The 18,999-nt window shown below is 48.7% G+C and overlaps 1 protein-coding gene across 3 annotated transcripts in view; it reads left to right on the top strand.

Annotated features, from left to right (window-relative positions):
• The window catches only part of Dsp (desmoplakin), a 48,918-nt gene that overhangs the window by 10,640 nt on the left and 19,279 nt on the right, over window positions 1–18,999 (top strand). For all 3 annotated transcript variants that reach the window (XM_004628377.3, XM_004628378.2, XM_023712150.1), the window contains exons 2-12: window positions 3,973–4,075; window positions 5,061–5,209; window positions 6,150–6,324; window positions 9,574–9,702; window positions 11,670–11,720; window positions 13,036–13,197; window positions 14,704–14,808; window positions 15,617–15,712; window positions 16,369–16,494; window positions 16,982–17,134; window positions 18,069–18,223. In XM_004628377.3, coding sequence (XP_004628434.1) covers window positions 3,973–4,075; window positions 5,061–5,209; window positions 6,150–6,324; window positions 9,574–9,702; window positions 11,670–11,720; window positions 13,036–13,197; window positions 14,704–14,808; window positions 15,617–15,712; window positions 16,369–16,494; window positions 16,982–17,134; window positions 18,069–18,223 — 1,404 coding nt within the window. The remainder of the gene's footprint in view (window positions 1–3,972; window positions 4,076–5,060; window positions 5,210–6,149; window positions 6,325–9,573; window positions 9,703–11,669; window positions 11,721–13,035; window positions 13,198–14,703; window positions 14,809–15,616; window positions 15,713–16,368; window positions 16,495–16,981; window positions 17,135–18,068; window positions 18,224–18,999) is intronic.

Here is an 18,999-nt window from a genome sequence, read left to right as displayed (position 1 = left end):
AGGAATTGTTTTGTTGGCGTTAACAGCATGTGAAATTACTTGTCTGGAGCTGGCAAGGTTAAGACAATGATGCGTCTTTTTTTTTTTTTTTTTTTGGTGGAACCGGGAATTGAACTCAGATCCTGTGCTTGCCAGGGAAGCACTTATTCTACTGAGCCATCTCCCCGGCTATGATGCGTCTTTATAGAGATGCCAGTGCATCTCGAGAGGTAGGAATGTCTTTGGAAACTCAGAGGAAATTAAAATAGAGAAAAACCCTCACTCCTACTCCTGCATTTAATCGGCTTGCCCCCCACTTTCAGGGGTACTGCTCGTTGCCAAGTCTTATAACTAACTGGTTTAGTAGTCAGGGATTGAAGCTGGTGAGCTTGTATCTTGTCCAATGAATTTTGGCTCACAGACTCTCTTAAAAATGAGGCATATGCCTTGGATATATTGTTTTTGGTGGGTGACAGTACTAAGGATTGAGCTCCTGACCTGCACATTGAGCTGTAGCATCATGCTTCCCCCTGTACTCCCCACCCCCTCTAAAATTTTTAATTTTGAAACAGAGTCTTACTAAATTATCCAGGATTAGCTTGAATTTGTGACCCTCCAGCCTCAGCCACCTGGGTGCAGGGGTTACAGGTGTGCACCACCCTGCCCTACCCACTTTTGGGTGTATTTATTCACAGTTGTGTTTGCCCTCCTTTTTTTTTGCGGAACCAGGGATTGAACTCAGGCCCTTGCACTTGCCAGGCAAGCGCTCATTCTACTGAGCCATCTCTCTGACCCCCTCTTTTTGTTGTGTTTAACTTCATCTTGTGTTTGGTGCTGGGCTCAGACTTCCTGTGCATTCACTCTAGCACTGAGCTACACTCCCAGGCCCTCTTTAAGATGCATCTTTATTTTGGATTCATTTTTATTATTATTATTAATTTATGTATTTGGTACAAGGTCTCTCTACGCAGTTCAGACTTGTAGCGATCTTCCTGTGTGCAGTCTTGCCAGCAGTGGGATTACAGGCGTGCACCACCATGCCTGGACTCTTGGATTCACTTTAGATCCACAGAAAAATTGGAGAGCCAGGCCCTGGCCTAGATCCCACCTGCCCTGCCCGGTTCCCTTATCTGCCTCCCTTACAGCTCATTGGAGGTGAGATCTTTATGGTGGCCTGGTTGCCTGCCTTGTTTAATCAGTTAAGAGACTCTGGTCTCTGTGCACCCTGGGTAACCCTTTCTTTTACATGCTTGTGGCTGAGCAGAATTTCCAAACATTTCAGAAGAAAGCCACTCCAGCTTCCTCCCAAAAGAGAAAAAGGCTGGGGGTGTGGCTCAGTGATCGAGTGCCTGCCGTTCATGTTCCATCCCTAGGTTTGCTACCAAGCGCCACATATACAAAAGACAAAGCAAAAAACCACTAACAAAGAACAGCTTCGCAGGGCCCGCCCCAGTCCCTCTGTGGTTCCAGCGTGGCTTTTATCTTCTTTGGTTCCGGAGGTTCTCGCCACATCTCCAGTAGTGCCCCTCTGGGAGTCTTGCACAGGTTAGGACAGCAGAGCCCGCTCCACCCAGGTTGCCAGCCTGGGCCCCTGTGCACAGAGGAGGTGGCAGCGGCACAGCGCTTGCCCAGGCTGGGCGGAGGCTGGAGGCTGCAGCCAGGGCAGCGCCTGGGCCTGCCCGGAGCCCTCCCAGGGAGGGCCCTCCGCGCCCACTCTCACCAGTCCTGGCTTGTCGGGAACCTGGTTTGCAGGGAGGCACCCGGGTAGGTGGCCAGGAAAGAAAGAAAGTGCTTCCATGCCAGGCTCTGGTGCAGCGGGCACTGTGGGAGCTGACGTCCCCACATTCCTGTGCGCTTACCCCATCGCCCCAGTGCTGCCATTGTTTCCTAAACCTGTTCTTGTACTCTTTGCTTTTTTCTTTTTCTTTTTTTTTGCAGTGAAAAAAAATGTTAGGCAGATATTCCACTGTGGAGCTCTGCATCCAAGTGCAAACCATTAAAAAATTTTTTTTTAGACAGTGAAATTCTTTATCTAAAACATACAAGGATGTCAGTGTGGTGGTACACGTAATCCTAGCACTAGGGAGGCTGAGACAGGAGGGTCACCACAAGTTTGAGATCAGTCTTGGCTACATAGCAAGACCTAGTCACAGAAACCAACCAAACAAAACCATAGAGGGACACACACACATACACATCCATGGACACACAGGCACACGCACAAACACACACAGGCAAGTGAGACAGGGTTGGTAGCGAGACATCGAACACAGCAGCAGGACAAGCTGCCCTTGAGGAATGGGACAGGTGTCTCTGAAGCCCATTTGGATCTCCGGCATCTGGCAGTGCATTAACGAGGCCTTTTCTCGAACGTTAAGCAGTGATTCAGTATGTTTTAAATCTCTCTTAAATAGAACAGTAGTAGGCAGTGAAATGCATTATTTATTTTAGCAAATTAAAAAGCAGGGCAGTATTGGAAACTTTTGTGGATTTACTTATATGTTACAGAGCAAGTGAAACTCCTCTAGTCTCTTTTTTCTTTTTCTTTTGTACTGGGAATTGAACTAAGGACCCTGCACTTGCCAGGTAGGCACTGTGCCACTGAGCTATATCTCCAGCCCTAAACTCTTTTTTTAAAATGGGGACTGTCCCCAGCGTTGTTGTTGTTCTTTTTCTTGTTCTTCTTTTTCTTCTTTCTTCTTTTTGTTGCACTGGGGATTGAACTCAGGACCTTGTGTTTGCCAGGCAAGTGCTTATTCTACTGAGCTATCTCCCCAGCCCCAAGGGTTCTTCTTTGACACTTCACTGTTCTAGGGTTTCTATGGAGAGCGAGTCATTGGAAATGTACATCAAGTAAGGCTCATTGCCAAAAATATTCACCCTCAGAGCGCCCTGAGGGGAGATGGGCTTGCTTTTGCATTGCGTGACTTTTCCTGTTTTCCTCACGCTGTGATTTGGTTACTGTGTCTCTTGCTGTGATTGCAGAAAACAGTTTTGCAGTCTTGGCTCTTCTCCTGTGTGCCTTTGGCCACGGTTGCAGCGAGGTCTTCCTGTTTTGCATCTGTCCCTGGGAGGCCTCAACACAGGGACCTGTGGCTGGGGACGCGGCATGTCACCCAGCTGTGGGACCAAGTGTGACAGTGATAAAGACCGGAATAGCTCCGTGACAGCATCAGAAATGTGCTCGGACCATCAGAGGAGTATTTCTGGGTTGGATCTGGCCCTGAGGGCTGGTGCTGGGTGAGAGGTGCTGGCCCGAGTATGAATTGCTGAATCATTATGGTGGTCATCCAGTATGGCTGAAGCCCATAAAACAGCAGCTCATCTTCCCAGAGCCCACCTCCCCGCTTCTTCTCCAGCTCAGCCCAGGGTGCAATTTCCTTTCACCTTTCCCGCCACCTCAGGAAAGGCCCCAGTCAGCTCCTCAGGTGTATCTAAATGTCCCCCTCAAGCCCCACCCCTGGCAAAAGGCTATGAAACCCTCAGCTTCCCTTTGTTCAGTCCAGAGAATTCCTTATCTTCCCAAATTCTCTCCGTGTCCTCCAAGATAATGAAGCCCCTTTCCCTTTATAATAAAGTACCTTTCCCTTTTTCCTTCTGCCTGTGCTGCGACACTGTCAAAAACCTATCACTGGGCAAGACGTTATTAGGCCTCATAGTAAGATTTGAAGCTCTGTGGATTAGAAAACAGTATCAAACCCATGTGAATTCCCTGATTTTGGAAGTCGTACACTGCTTTCATAAAGGAATGTTTTATGCTGAAATCTGTAAGAGTCGAGCATGATTATTCTCAAATGATTCAGAAAAATAACGAACATATACCCAACTAAATACGTCTGCTCATGTCTTGGAGAGGGGAAGAAGGAGTACAGCGTGGTGGGGGCCGTGGAGAGTCGGGTGACGAGTTTTGCAGGAGAATTGTAATCCTGTTTGTTATTTCCAAATTGAGCAAGTGCTGTCTCGCTTACGCTTCTTTCTCTGTTGGCCCCACAGGCAGACGGGCACCATGTCCCGGCTCCAGAACCAGAACACCATCCAGGAGCTGCTGCAGAACTGCGCCGACTGCCTGATGCGGGCCGAGCTCATTGTGCAGCCTGTGAGTGCCCGTGCCGGCCCCCACCGAGTCCCCGCTGTGCCTCCTGGTCCCAAGAGCATCCCCGTCCCTGACCTCTGCCACACCCTTAGTGCAGAGGACCTCTTGCAGAACAGAGGACAAAGGGGTTCGCTTTAAGTCCGTTCTCTCTTGCTGATAACACAGTGGCACAGACAGCTGAGTTATGAGGGCAAGGGTGTATTTAGGTGCACGGTCCAGGGCCAGGGTTGACAGGTCCCATTCGGTGATGGCCTGTGTGCTGGCAGCGTCCCCAGCAGTGCAGGGTGTCACATGGGATCATGTCGGCACAAGGCCTTGGCAAACTGGCTTTCGTAGCAGCCTGGCTTGGAAGGTAAAAATCCATGAGTCACATGGTGGGCTTAATCACCCCCCTGTGCCCTACTTCTGCATAGCTCATGATAGGGTTACATTTCAACAGGAATTTTCTTTCCTAGCACTTGGGATGGAAACCAGCCAGGGCCTTTTGCGCTGAGCTACATTCACACCCATTTTTGTGGAGGTTGCGGGAGGCAGGGTCTTGCTACATAGTTCAGGCTGGCCTTGAGTTCATGGCGATCCTCCTGCCTCAGCCTCCCTAGTGCTGGGATTACGGGCGTGCGCACCACGCCTGGCTGGAACCGCGTTCTTACCACAGTGAGATCATTATAAATGAGCATTCTATGTCAATACAAAAGGTGGATGCCTTTGATATGCTGAAGCAAGAGGTAGATGAGCGTTCTGTGAATTTCCTGTTAAAATCCAAATGGAAATTTGAAAGACTGTCTACAAAATTTGCTCCCCAAACCTCCCTGGTTACCCCCTAATCTCAAGTTCATACGATCACTTTCAGTGAGAAATCTTTCACAGTTTGACGAGGTGGGGACACTGATGCCGGTTCCACTTATAGTAGATGGTTTTGTTTTGATAGAAGACGGAGCTTCTCTTTCCAGTAGGATGTGTTTTCCCTCATGTGCCTTCTTCCTTTTAGGAGCTGAAATATGGAGACGGAATCCAGCTGGCTCGGAGTAGGGAGCTGGACGAGTGCTTCGCACAGGCCAACGACCAGATGGAGATCACCGACAGCTTGATCCGGGAGATGCGTCACATGGGGCAGCCCTGTGATGCTTATCAGAAAAGGTACTGTGGTCAGACACAGATGGGCGGCCTCACCGCACCCCAGCTCGTCCCATCTCTCCAGTCTTCCTCTGGAGGAAGCACCAGCTTCCCGGGGGTGGGGGGGACCTTCCTTACCTGGTATCCTGTGGCTTTCTGTATCTGTAATAAAAAACCACCCAAACCATACCTTCATCTTTTTGTGCATTCACAAAGCTGCCATGAGAAGAATGAACTAGATCTGCCCAGGAGGGTTCTGTTTTATATATATATTTTTAAAAATTTCTTTGTGCTACTGGGGATTGAAACAAGACCTTTGCACTTAGCTAGATCTCCAGCTCTTTTATTTATTTATTTTCAGAAAAGGTCTTGCAAAGGAGCTTGGGGGGGGGGGGCTTGAACTTTTGATCTTCATGACTCACTCTCCCAGAGTGGCTCTGCTTATTTTGCAGAGCTGAGCTCCGTAAGGGATGGTACTGTACCTCCACTTATAGGGCGGTAGAGGAGGCCTCGGCAGCATTCACTTTCTAGAAACCTTGTATCCAATCCGCTTTAGTAGATGTGGATGTGGGACTCTTGAGTTGGTGGTGAGGACTCAGGCCGAGATGCAGTGTCAGTTCACTGTCCCGATGCCCGGGCCTGGAGTACAAGGCAGATGTCCAGTACAGGACCCCTGAGGTGCAACCAGCTTGGGTCGCAACAGTGGCATCTCTCATGGCTCTGGCTCTCGGTGGCTTCCTAGGACTTCACGTTTTCAGATAAAACCTCAGTGGCCTCTGCGTGGACTCCCAGGAGTCCCAGGAAAGGGGAAGCCAGCCCTGCATGTGGCCCCTCGCCCAGTGATGGCGAGCACTTCAGCACTTTCAGTAATACCAGCGGCGGGCTGCAGCACACATGCTGTCTGTTCGCTGCTCCTGTCCTGGGCGCTCTCCCTGCAGTGATCACTGTTTGCCTTCTCTGCCAGGCTGCTCCAGCTCCAGGAGCAGATGCGAGCCCTGTACAAAGCCATCAGCGTCCCCCGCGTGAGGAGGGCCAGCTCCAAAGGCGGCGGAGGGTACACCTGCCAGAGCGGCTCCGGCTGGGACGAATTCACCAAACGCCTCACCAGCGAGTGCCTGGGGTGGATGCGGCAGCAGCGGGTGAGCAGCAGCTGGGTGGGCAGTGTGGCCCTTGGACCCCAAACTCCTGGGTCCCGGAGACCTCGGGGTGGTGGCTTGGGTCACAGCCTCCCTGTTCTGGTTGCCCAATGCTTGGCTAAATAATAATGTCATTGTTCAGCTTTGGTGACAACTAACCTCACCAGAGGGAGGTACTCAGATCTGTACTTTCCTGAGAGTAGGCCGGATGTTCTGGTTTGGACTCGTGGGGTCCTTCCCACTATAAAGTGTCCCTGGTCTCACTGGTGGGCATCGTGTCCTTGGTGTGGGAGTGTAGAGGAAACTGTGGCAGCAGGAGGTTGAGCGGGGTTCTACTGAGTGTTTTTCTCTGCTAATTATTGTTTTGTTGTTTTATGTGGTGACCGTGCCCTGGAATGAACAGGTGGCAGTGGAAGTTGGCCAAAACCACAAAGGGGAATTTTATAATGAAAACCCACAACTAAAGAACTATCTTTCTCCGGGAGAGAAAGCAGATATGTTAGAATATGTTGCGGTGGGATCGTTACGCAGTGTGGTTTTGGTTGGGAAGATGTTTGATTAGCTGTTGTGGATCTAGGTTAGCCACGGTTCTAAAATTCTTCAACCACTTTGATTTTTCAGTTTGACATTGGGTTTCCCTTTGTTGCCCAGGCTGGCCTTGAACTCATGGACTCAGGAGATCCTCCTTCCTCTGGACTTGCTCATAAGCTGGGTCCACAGGCCGGTGCTCCTGTGTTAGCTCTTTCAAAATTTTGAAAAAGACAATGAAGGGTTCATTCATTCAGTTAACTTTTTCTCAGATTCATCTTACTTTGATGTATTCTATTTATCTACCTATCTCTCTCTCTGTCTGTCTGTCTGTCTGTCTGTCTGTCTGTTTGTTTTGTTTTTTTTTTCTTTTGTGGAACTGGGGATTGAACTCTGGGGCCTTGTGCTTACCAGGCAAGTGCTTATTTTACTGAGCCATCTCCCCAGCCCTATCTGATTTTTTGAGACAGGATCTTGCCACATAGTTGAGGCTGGCCTTGAACTGCTGACGATCCTCCTGTCTCCGCCACCTGAGAGCTGGTGTTACTGATGTGTGTTTCCATGCCGGACTCAGGATCCTTAATGATAGGCAAAGTGACCTGTGAGCCAAATGAATTCTGAAACTTCATAACCCCGGTGTCTTTGAAATCAGTGTGACAATTGCAGAAGCCGACAGCTTACCCTTTGTCATTTTTGGTATTCGTGTTGGTTTTGGCTTTGTAGGAACACACTGTAGCAAAGACTCAACATTTTTAAATTTCAGAGAAAGGCACTGCCACTGGACTTGGCTGTGTCTCATTCTGTAACGCAGAGCCCTGAATGGATGAGCTTCTGAGCGGGGGGGGCAGTCCTGGTGGCTTCCAACGCCCCTCCTCCATCGTGGCTTGCCTTCCTCCTCCTCCCAGAAGACCCCTGGAGCTCTGGTTCATAAAGCAGCCGCTTCCCAGGGGCACAGCAGGGAGGGGAGGCGGGCACACTTCTCCCTGGGCTGGGGATTTGTGTTCCCTCCCTGAATTGTGTGGCCGCTGATGGGCGAGTCTGACACTGATACCCGTACCATACAACTGGATACCACACACCAGACCAGCAGGCATTGGCTGATGTCCTAGCGTGTGCACCTGCTGCCTCTGGTTTAAAGCCAGGACAGCCGCAGGAGCCAGGGGCGAAGTCCCCAGAGCCTAAGTTATCTGACCCTGAAGTGATTTCCCTTTCTGAAGCCTCCCTGCGCATGTGGCTTGAACAATGTGCCCGCTGTTCTGGTTACCACCTCACTAGCCTGGAATGTTGTCCCGGGCTTGTCCGAGAGATGGGGCAAGTGATGTGGAACTTGGCGTGTGCTCTCATGGAGGAGGCCGAGGTGATGGCCCTGCCCCAGGACGGAGCCTGGGAACCGTGCACTTTCATTTGTGTTGGTGGTACTAGGGATCAGGTTCTGGTCTTCACACTGAGCTGTGTCTCAGCCCTTTCTGGCAAGCACCATCTCACCTGCCTTGTCTGTCTCGCTGTCGCTCTCTTTTCCTTTGTTTGTGGTACTGGGAATCGAACTCAGGACCTTGTGTTTGCCAGGCAGGTCTTATGCTGCTGAGCTATCTCCTTGGCCCTCTTTTTTTGAGACAATTTCACTATCTAGTTCAGGCTGACCTTGAACTCAGTGTAGCCCAGGCTGGCCTCAAATGCATGGTGAGCCTCCTAACTCAGCCTCTCAAGTGCTGGGATTACAGGGCATCTCGTGGCCATAATCTCAAGTGAAGTAAATCAAACACACAAGTTTCTCTCATGTGACAAGCCCAAAGTGTAAGGAGCAAAACACGTAGATGTGAGGAGGTAGGAAAGTCTCTTTCAAATGGGCAGGGAACGAGGGAGGGAGGGTAGGAAGGGAGAGGACTGGAGCGAGAATTGGAGGAAAAAGTGTAAACAGCTTTTGTAAATGGGGGAGGGAAAAAGCGTCGATGGGAAGGGAGAAGAATGGTGAAAAGAGACATAAGATGTATTATGAGTGGGTACAAATTCCCCATGATGAATGAGGTCATTCTGTATGGCAAATGTACTTTTTTTTTTTTTTTTTTTGGGCAGAACCAGGGATTGAACTGAGGCCCTTGCTCTTGCCAGGGAAGTGCTTATTCCACTGAGCCATCTGCCTTTTTTTTTTTTTTTTTTTTGGGGGCAGAACCAGGGATTGAACTGAGGCCCTTGCTCTTGCCAGGGAAGTGCTTATTCCACTGAGCCATCTGCCTGGTCCCCGGCAAATGTACTTTAAAAAATTGCCAACATTAATTAAAAATTAAGACCTTAAGTTTGATAATAACTTTTGGTTTTCTCTCTCTCTCTTTTTTTTTTTTTTTTGCGGAACCGGGGATCGAACTCTGGCCCTTGCACTTGCCAGGGAAACACTTATTCTGCTGAGCCATCTCCCTGAACCCTAGTTTTCTTTTTTCTTTTTATTTACTTATTTATTTATTTAATTAGCGTGTGCTTGTAATGCATACTGTTTTTGTTTTTTTCTGAGGTAGAGTCTGTGGTGGAGGTCCAGGTTGACTGACCCTGAACTCCTCGGCTGAAGCGATCCTCCTGCCTCAGCCTCCTGAGCAGCTCTGTATCATTACCTTTATCTGAAGCAGAGCTGTGTCTGTTTCCCAGGCATTTGCCCCTGCTGCTGCCCAGAATGAGTCACCTGCAGATAAGGAACACCAAGGTCCCTCACTTCCTTCTCTCCTCTCTCTGCAGGCAGAGATGGACATGGTGGCCTGGGGTGTGGACCTGGCCTCGGTGGAGCAGCACATCAACAGCCACCGGAGCCTGCACAACGCCATCGGGGACTACCGCTGGCAGCTGGACAAGATCAAGGCGGACCTGGTAGGTACCTCCCTGCATTTGTGTTTAGTCCTGAAAGTGCCCTGCGGGGTCTACGATTGCTCTGTGCCAGGCAGCAGCACCTGAAAGATGAGGCTGTTGTTCTCTCCCAAGAGGCTGGAATTTCTAAAATCCCCATGGAGGGGGAAGGGGACTGAGATGGATCTGCTAGAGAGGGTGCTGGCGTGGGGAGAAGCGGAGCCTGAAAGGTTAGCTGCCTGCGCACGCTTCCCGGCTCATAGCCTGGAGGAAAGCTCTTCTGAGGGAGGAGAGGGAGGAGAAGCAGTGCTCCTGCGGAACGCAGAGCCTCCAAGGGCCGGCCAGATAGCTCAGCAGATTAAAGCACCTGCTTAGGCAGATGCAGGGACCAGGGTTTGATCCCTGGCATGCCGTGCTGGCCGCGCCCCCATGGTGTGCTGAGATTGAGACTGTGACTGGGTCCGTGGTGGCGCGCCTGTAATCCGATCTGTGTAGTGCACCCCTGTAGACCCTGTACTAAACACATAAAAAAAAAAGTAAATTAATTAAATTAAATAAAAAAAGAAAGCAGACCTCTCTTCGAAGGAGGAACAGCGATGGCCCCGAGTGTGTGTGGTTGGTGCCTCCGTCCCTCCGTGGTAAGTGAAGCGCGGAGCGCAGGGTAGATCACCCGGCGGCCGTGCGCGGGGCCAGGTCCAAACCTGAGCTCTACACAGTTAAAAGAGAGTCTTTCTACCGAAGGCGATCATGTCTTCTCTTGACACCTGTCCGTGCTGAAAGAGTCCCACGTGAAGCTGAGAGAGTGACAGCAAAGACGCTGATCTGCTCTTGGGGTGTGGGGATCTCCCAAATCGAGTTTAAGTCACTGTTTCAGTTAGAGCCGAGCTGTTCATCCTCACTTCTTCCAACACCTCTCGCCTTCCTTTCGTCCATCTAGTACATTACCTGTGGGCCTTCTCCCTTACTTTTCTAATATCCTGGGATTCTTAAACCATATTTTTGAACTTTAAAAATTTGTGACTAATAAGGTTAAGAAAGTGTTTTCCTCCTTCAGTACTACAGATTATACCCAGGGCCTTTGCGCTGAGTTTCTCCCCAGCCCTATTTTTTATTTTGAGGTGGGGTCTTGCTAAGTTATGCAGTCTGGACTTGAACTTGTGATCTTCCTGCCTCAGCCTCCCAGAGTTCAAGCATTATAAGCTTAAACCAGGGAGCCTTTAATTGACAAAGGTCAGGCCTTTACGGTGTTGCAGGCACTTCTAGGCTAGCGAAGGTTCCCTTGAAACCACCTGGGATAAGGTCCCTGGGGGTAAAAGATTTCAGAGCAAATGCCTCTTTCTGCTGAGGGGTCTGAGGCCAGTATTTGACACCAGAAAGTTTAGAGGAGCTGCTTCTTTTGTTTTTTTATTCTTTTATTTTTTATGTAGTTGGTACAAGGTCTCACTACACAGCTTGGACTTGTAGTGATCCTCCTGTCTTAGCCTCTCCAGTGCTGGGATTACAGATATGCGCCACCATGCCCGGACTCGGTGCTGGCTCAGCACACCCGGGGGTGGGGCTGGTGCGGCATATGGTACTAGCGACTTGGTCCCTGCGCTTGCCTAAGCAGGCACCTAGTCCGCTGAGCTATCTTGTAGGCCCTTGTTTTTAAAAAAAAAAAAATTTTTTTAACATTTATTTATTTATTGTGTGTGTGTGTGTGTGTGTGTGTGTGGCCAGCTCAGTCCACCAGGGGGCGGGGCTGGCTGGCATGTGGTGCTGGGGGATCGAACCGTGGTCCCTGTGCTTTGCCAAGCTTGTTCCAAGTAGGTGATTTAGACCACTGAGCCATCTCACCAACCCCCTTGTTTTGTTTTTTAACACAGGGGCTTGTTATGTGGGCTGGCCTTGAACTCCCGAACCCTGTGTGTGCTGGGCTTACAGTAAGGGCTGCTCTTTCTGTGCACATCTCAGGGTCATTAAATCATTAACCTGTTTTTGTCACCTTCTAGCGTGAGAAGTCCGCAATCTACCAGTTGGAGGAGGAATACGAGAACCTGCTGGTAAGTGGCTGATTTCCGAAGTGCTGCACTCACCGAGTTCCCCCAAGGCCTTGGAGCTTGGCTGACTCCTGGGCTCCTAGATGCCCATGTTGGTGCTGCTCCTGAGTTGCTTTTTGAAGTGAGTTTTAATAGATTTTTTTTTTTTTTAAAGCAGTGCCCAGCACTGTTCTGTTTGCAGACTGTCTGTTACATAAATGATAATTGTTAAATATTTGCAATTAAAACAATGAATGCCATGTATGACTTGGCTCTTTTGAAGAATGGCAGACATTCCTTGCCTGATGTCCCGAGTTACATCTGTGACTCCCCGCTTAAATGAGTCGGCTGCTAAGTGAGGGATTGTGCACAGTGCGTAGCTCACAATGCTCGAAGAAATGGCCGAAGGAAATTCCAGCGTGGTGACTTCGCTGTTATTTGCATAATTCCTATGTGCGGTACCGCGGTGTACAGTGGAACATAAAACAAGCACTGCACCGTACAGTGCAATCAGCGAAACTACTCAGTGCTGTATAAACAAGTGATACTGAAGCAAAAAAAAAAAAAAAAAAAAAAAAGACAATGAGGCTCTATAAACAAGCTAAACAGAATTCTACCAAAAAGAATAGGTTAAAAGCCTGCGCAGTGGTTAAATGGGTAGGTTGCCAAGGAATAACTGTTTCCTTGATGGTAGCGATGAAGTAACGTGGCTATTGGAGACACACAATTTTCCTGGTGGGCCTGGGGGTGTAACAGATGGCACTTTAATGACAATGAATAGAGAGAGGGCAGGGAGAACTTGATTGAGCTTTCGAAGGGTCTCCATAATCGTGAACTTCGCTGTCTACAGCAGGGCCATTCCGGGGCTGGGGTGTGCTCAGCAGTAGAGAGCTTTCATTCCTGAGTCCTGGTTTCTGTCCCCAGGACCACAGTCAATCAGTCCATCCATCAATCCATCCATCCATCAGCCCAATAAAAGGAACCTTCAGGATTAGGCTGCTTGTATCTAAGATCAAGCTCTTGTTCACCACAGATCCGCACAGGTTCTTTCCCCGTACCACATGGTTAGCGAGCGCACCAGGCCTTACCTGCTCTTAGAGTTGCTTTGTTGGAAAAAAAAAAAAAAAAAAAAAAAGAATTGTTTTGATAAAAGGAACTGCTGCAGTGAGTGTGTTCCTTTTGCAGTGTGGGGGTCACCCCAGGTCCTCCCACGCCCTAGGCAAGAGCTGAGGTCCACTGCAGCCCGGTAAAAGGCACAAAGAGGTCTGTCTGCGGGTCTGCAGAGCGCTTTTCGCCGGCACATTCTTACGCTAATGCCGCTCTTGACCTCGCCCTGCAGAAATCTTCCTTCGAGCGGATGGACCACCTGCGGCAGCTGCAGAACATCATCCAGGCCACGTCCCGAGAGATCATGTGGATCAATGACTGCGAGGAGGAGGAGCTGCTGTACGACTGGAGCGACAAGAACACCAACATCGCGCAGAAGCAGGAGGCCTTCTCTGTAAGCTGCCCCGAGGTTGTGGGTGACTTGGAGGGCTCGAGGTGGGGCTGGGAGTGCCTTTTAACAGTGTCCTCAGCCACTTGGAATTAGCCTTAAAACATCCTTCTTCTTCTTCTTTTTTTTTTAAGTATTTGGTACAGGATTTCACTATGCAGTTCCAACTCTTAGTGATCCTCCTGTTTTTAGCCTCCCCAGCGCTGGGATTACAGGCATACACCACCATGCCTGGTCTTGGTGGCTGGCTCGGTGCACCTAGAGTGTATTGGGGATTGAACCTGGGTCCTTGCACTTGCGTAGGCAGGCGCTTAGACTGCCGAGCTGTCTCTGTGACTCACATTATTCTTTTTAAATGGTGCTTATGATGCAGGAGGTACAGTACAGTGGTTTCTTCATAGGATCTTGCTGTGCTTCCAAGGCTGGCCTTGAACTCTTAGGCTCAAGCAGCCTGCCTCAGCCTCCTGAGTTGTTGGGACTACAGCCATTCACTGCTGTACTCAGCTAAAAGTCGCCCTTCCCGGTGCATTGTGTACCATCCCAGAAAACAGGTTCACTAGGCATGGTGAGAATTAGCTCATTCAGATGACCAGAACTGTGGCAGCCCTGGCAGGTGGTGGATTAAAATCAGGGAGGAGATATTTGTACAGTTGAGCATCCCTGATCAAGAATGTGAAATGAAAAAAAAAAAAATATGAAATGCTTCAAAATCTTTGTGCTGAAATGGTGCCTTTCCACACCTGACCTAGGGACAGGTTGCAGTCAGAACACAGGTGCGCCAAAAATAGGACAGAAAGTCGCCTTCAGACTGTGTGGATGTCTACGGACCGTACTCGAGTCTCGTGTTTAGAGTTGGATCTCATTACATATTAGCCAATGTTCTAAAATCTGAAAAAGTCCAAATACCGAAGTACTTCCAGTGCCAGGCGTTTCAGATAAAGGCTACTCAGCTGATTTTCACAGCAGCTCTTGTTGCTACCTGGACAGCCTGTGTCACCTGCCTGGCCTTGGCCACGTCCTGTCTGATCACAAATACCCTTCCCAAGCCAGGCACGGTGGCGCATAGCTGTAATCCCAGCACTTGGGAGACAGATCCTTGGGAGGATCGTTGCGAGTTCAAGACCAGCCTGGGCTACAAAGTGAGCTTAAGGCTGGCCTGAACTGCATGGTGAGACCCTGTCTCAAAAAGACAAAAACCAACCAACCAACCAAACAAAAAAATAATAAATACCCTTCTGAGCCTTATAAAGAAATTTGATAGGCTGGGAGATGGCTCAGTGGAATAAGCGCTTCCCTGGCAAGTTGAAGGACCTGAGTTCAATCCTTGGTTCCTCAGGAAAAAAAAAAGAAAAAGAAAAAGAAAAGAAATTTGTGTTTAAAAGAAATATAACAATATTCTTTGGTAGTTTTTAATTTCTAAAATGTGGTTTCGTATTTAGCCCCCTGAAGTGCTTGGGGAGGCTGAAGGCCTGGTGGTGACTAGCTCCAAAGGATTTTTATTTTATTTTACAGGTTCGCATGAGCCAATTGGAAGTCAAGGAAAAAGAGCTGAATAAGCTTAAACAGGAGAGTGACCAGTTGGTCCTCAATCAGCATCCAGCTTCAGACAAAATCGAGGTAGGGTTCCGAACTTCTTGATTGTTAGGAGGAAAAAGCTAACTTCTGTACAAAAAGAAAATGAATCATCTTCATCATAACACTGTCAGTTTTATTTTCTATTTTGGAATGAGTACTGCAGGCCAGGGCTTGGCAGATATTTTCTGGACCAACCAAATAATAAACAGTTTAGAGTTGTGGGTCATATAGTCTCTCCCTGTTCCTTAACTCCACGCTTGTATCATGAGAGTCACTGTAGAGAGTATGTAAATGAATGAACATAGCTGTGTAAATAAAACTTTATTTACAAACACAAGCAGTGGGCCAGCTGTGGCCCTTGGGCTGTGTGACTTCTGCCAGACACTGCTATCTGGAGTCTGTGCTCAAGGCTGGCATTAGCTGTTAGTACTGATGTGGCCATTTGGTGGTTAAATTGAAGCTTTCATGGGAGTAGAGAAGAGTTCCCACCTTAAGCGTCCTAAGATCTGGAACCGGTCTAGATTAGGTGACAGAGGGGCCCCACCTTTTGTGTCCCCAGTGTCTGTTCTCACCAGTCAGTAGCTGCATCACTTGGGTGAGCTATTTGGACTAATAGAGTACTCCTAATGGTAGCTATTCGTGCAAGCTGATTTCAGATTGACTTTCCCCACATCAAGACTACTTTGGTGGGCGGTTCTGTATTTAATTACTAGGCAGGTCTGCTTGACCGGGAATTAGCTTAGAAGGTGTTTCATAGCTTTTGTCAGGCTCACGTGCCTGTTTAGGGACACCCTCCCCAGCCTCTGGGTGGCTGAGCTGGGGCCAGGCAGCTGCTGTTTGCTTGTTTCAGGCGTACATGGACACTCTTCAGACTCAGTGGAGCTGGATTCTACAGATCACCAAATGTATTGATGTTCACCTTAAAGAAAATGCTGCCTACTTTCAGGTTTTTATCCTTAATGATTTCATTGTCTTTAGGTCTTTCTACCTTGACTTTGGAAAGTGTTTCAAAAGGTGCTAAAAACAATCTTGAAAAGATTGCATACATCCTATTGGTTTTCAGCGTAGAGAAATGCTTGTAACCTGTCACTCAGTCTTTTGCTGTAACATACGTAAATATTTTCTGCTGTAATCCCTTCCTTTAGCCACTCATCCAAGAGAGGCATAGGGACAGTAGTCCTTAAGACAGAACTGCTGAAGGACTGTGTTAGCTAGCTTTCCAGTACTATAACAAAACACCTGAGATAACTGATTTCTAGAGAGAAAAGGTTCGTTTTGGCTTGTAGTTTTGGAGGTTCTAGTGCATGATAGATTGGGTTGCATGATGATGTTGGGAGTCAGCACATCATGGTGGGCAACACATAGGTCCTAGGGAGGAAGAGGGAGGGGCAGGTCCAGCAGCCCTTTGAGGCCACGCCCCCAGCGACTCAAGCACCTCCCATTAGGCCCTGCTTCCTGAAGGCTCCATGGGCTCCCCAGGTGCCACCCTGGAACCAAGCCTTCCACACAAGCCCCGTGGGGGACCTTCAAGGTCCAAACTGTAGCAGTGACGTTGCTTACCAAGTTACTTTCATTGACACAGGTCACTTTTATCCCTAACAGTTTTTTGAAGAGGCCCAGTCGACTGAAGCCTACCTGAAGGGCCTGCAGGACTCCATCAGGAAGAAGTACCCCTGCGACAAGAACATGCCCCTGCAGCACCTGCTGGAGCAGATCAAGGAGCTCGAGGTAGCGTGCCAGGACCCCGCGGCTGTGCCGGGGCAGATGAGCGCACGGCCGGCTGACTGCCGTTCTGACCTGTGGCCCCCAGAGCCCCAGTGGGCGTTGGTTTCCTTAGCCTTTCAGTGGCTTCTCACAGTGCATCCTTTGTGTGCTCAACCACCTCGGAGAATGGCTTTTCTTCTGTACTGGGTCACTTGCTGAAAACAAAAGAAATTTAACAGGATGATCTCCTCGAGAGAAAGCATACTTCAAGTTTTAGCAACGTGGCCTTCACACAGGCAGGCTCTTTCCTGCCCTCCTACCCCACAGCTGCGTGACTCCTGGAGCGCCTTCTTATGGAAGCGTCTTGTGTTCCCTGCAGACAAATTGTGGCTTACGACAGCTGGGGCAACTACAGCGTACCTAGCCTGTAGTATAGCCACCGCGCTGTCCTTTGTTGGGCTCTTCTGAAGTTCAGAGGGGTCTTAAGGGGTGATTTTGTTTGCAATTGCAGAAAGAACGAGAGAAAATCCTTGAATATAAACGTCAGGTGCAGAACTTGGTAAACAAATCCAAGAAGATCATACAGCTGAAACCTCGGAACCCCGACTACAGGAGCAGTAAACCCATTATTCTCAGGGCACTGTGTGACTACAAACAAGACCAGGTGTGTGCTCGGCCCTTCAGACTGATACAAAACTTTCCTCTCTTTACATTAGGTTCTTGTGCATTAAGACAGCAAACTTTTCATCTTGGTCCCAATAAACACCATGGTTGCTGCTTTTACAGTAAAGCAGGGACCTGTTGCGCAGAGGCAGCAGCTCTGGTGCGAGTTACTTGGCCGCTGTCAGTAATTAGGATAGTATGGGGGCTGGGGAGATAGCTTAGTGGAATAAGTGCCCGCCTGGCAAGCTCAAGGTCCTGAGTTCAATCCCTGGTACCATCAAAAAAAAAAAAAAAAACAAACAAAAAAACAAAAACCAAACAAACAAAAAAAAACCCAGGGCAATGGATAAGTTACAGTGTGTGTGTGTGTGTGTGTGTGTGTGTGTGTGTGTGTGCATGCACACGCTTGCGCAGGTGGTCAGCACAGGGTTTCTGGCCGTGCCACTGAGCCACACCCCCAGCCCAGGACAGTTGTTATTTTGAAAGCTTGAAAATATTATTTCTAATGCTTACTACCTCTTTTTTTTGTAGTACAACTTGCTTATCTGTGATCACTCTTATTTTTAAAATTTTGGACAAAAAGCCTTGAATATGGTGTCATTATGCTGCCTTTAAAGTGAACGTCATTGCTGGATGTGGTGGCGGGCCCCTATAATCCCCACTACTTATGAGGCTGTCCCTTATGTGTACTGTTTAGGCTTGTGCGTATTTAAAGCATCAGTATCGTTGGGTTGCTTGCGGGGGAAATACACCCAGATCGTAACTTACGGTCCTTGTCACAAAATGTAACCTGACTCACATGGACTGATTGGCTTCACTGATGGGGGAAACATAATAGTTCAACAGTTCACATGTCTTTATCTCCCTGCATTGAGAAAAAAGACAAACACCATACTTGTGAATAAAACTAAAATGCAGGGCTGCTTGCCTTTCAGAAAATTGTGCACAAAGGGGATGAATGCATCCTGAAAGACAACAACGAGCGCAGCAAGTGGTATGTGACAGGCCCTGGCGGTGTGGACATGCTGGTTCCTTCTGTGGGGCTGATCATTCCGCCTCCAAACCCTCTAGCTGTGGACCTGTCTTGCAAGTATGTTTTGACGCTCCTGGTAGCCCTGGTGCGGTGCATGCTGGGAAAGGGAGGGCCTGGGCTCGGCCAGGAAGCTGGGATTGGCCTCCTCTTCCCCGATCCACCTGCCAAGGAGCAGCCTTAGGAGGGTCACCTTCACCTTGTCTTGGTGGCCTCTCTGGTCACCCTAGGAGAGTTAGTGCAGGAGGGTTGGGTGGAATAATATTTGCCCTGCACTTGGAAGCTGTTGCCTCAAAGTTCTTTACTTCTTAGTAAATCAGTTCTTACAGGTAGACACAGATAGAAAATGTCCACACGCCAACGTTTGTTCATCAGAGGGTAGAGCATTCATTTCACAGATTGTCCACAGCAGATTTTCTTATTTATGTATTTATTTGAGACAGGGTCATGTTATGTAGTTCAGGCTGGTCTTGAACTTGCAGCAGTTCTTTTGCCTGAGGCCTCCCGAGTGCTGGGACTATAGGCATGTGTCACCACACCCAGCCTTCAGATTTTCTTAAACCTGTTGGTACATTGATATAGAAATTTCAATGACACAGGTAATAGTGTGTGGGGCCCGGTCCTCCTGACAGCTCTGGTGGTCGTCGGCATGTCAGGCGCCTGCCCTCCTATGTTAGACCTTTTCCATTGAAAACTTGGTGACAAGCAACACAAAAGGAAAACATTTCCACCAAAAAGGATTTGAATGATCTATACTTAGATTGCAAATGGATTTTTGGAGACTAGTGTAGTCTAAATCCATTGAAATATTGAGACAGTTTTAAAAACAACACATG

This window comes from Octodon degus, unplaced genomic scaffold (genome assembly GCF_000260255.1).
Source record: "Octodon degus isolate 3935 unplaced genomic scaffold, OctDeg1.0 scaffold00023, whole genome shotgun sequence".
In the NCBI taxonomy this organism is placed as follows: domain Eukaryota; kingdom Metazoa; phylum Chordata; class Mammalia; order Rodentia; family Octodontidae; genus Octodon; species Octodon degus.
This window is presented reverse-complemented; position numbering and strand designations above follow the sequence as displayed.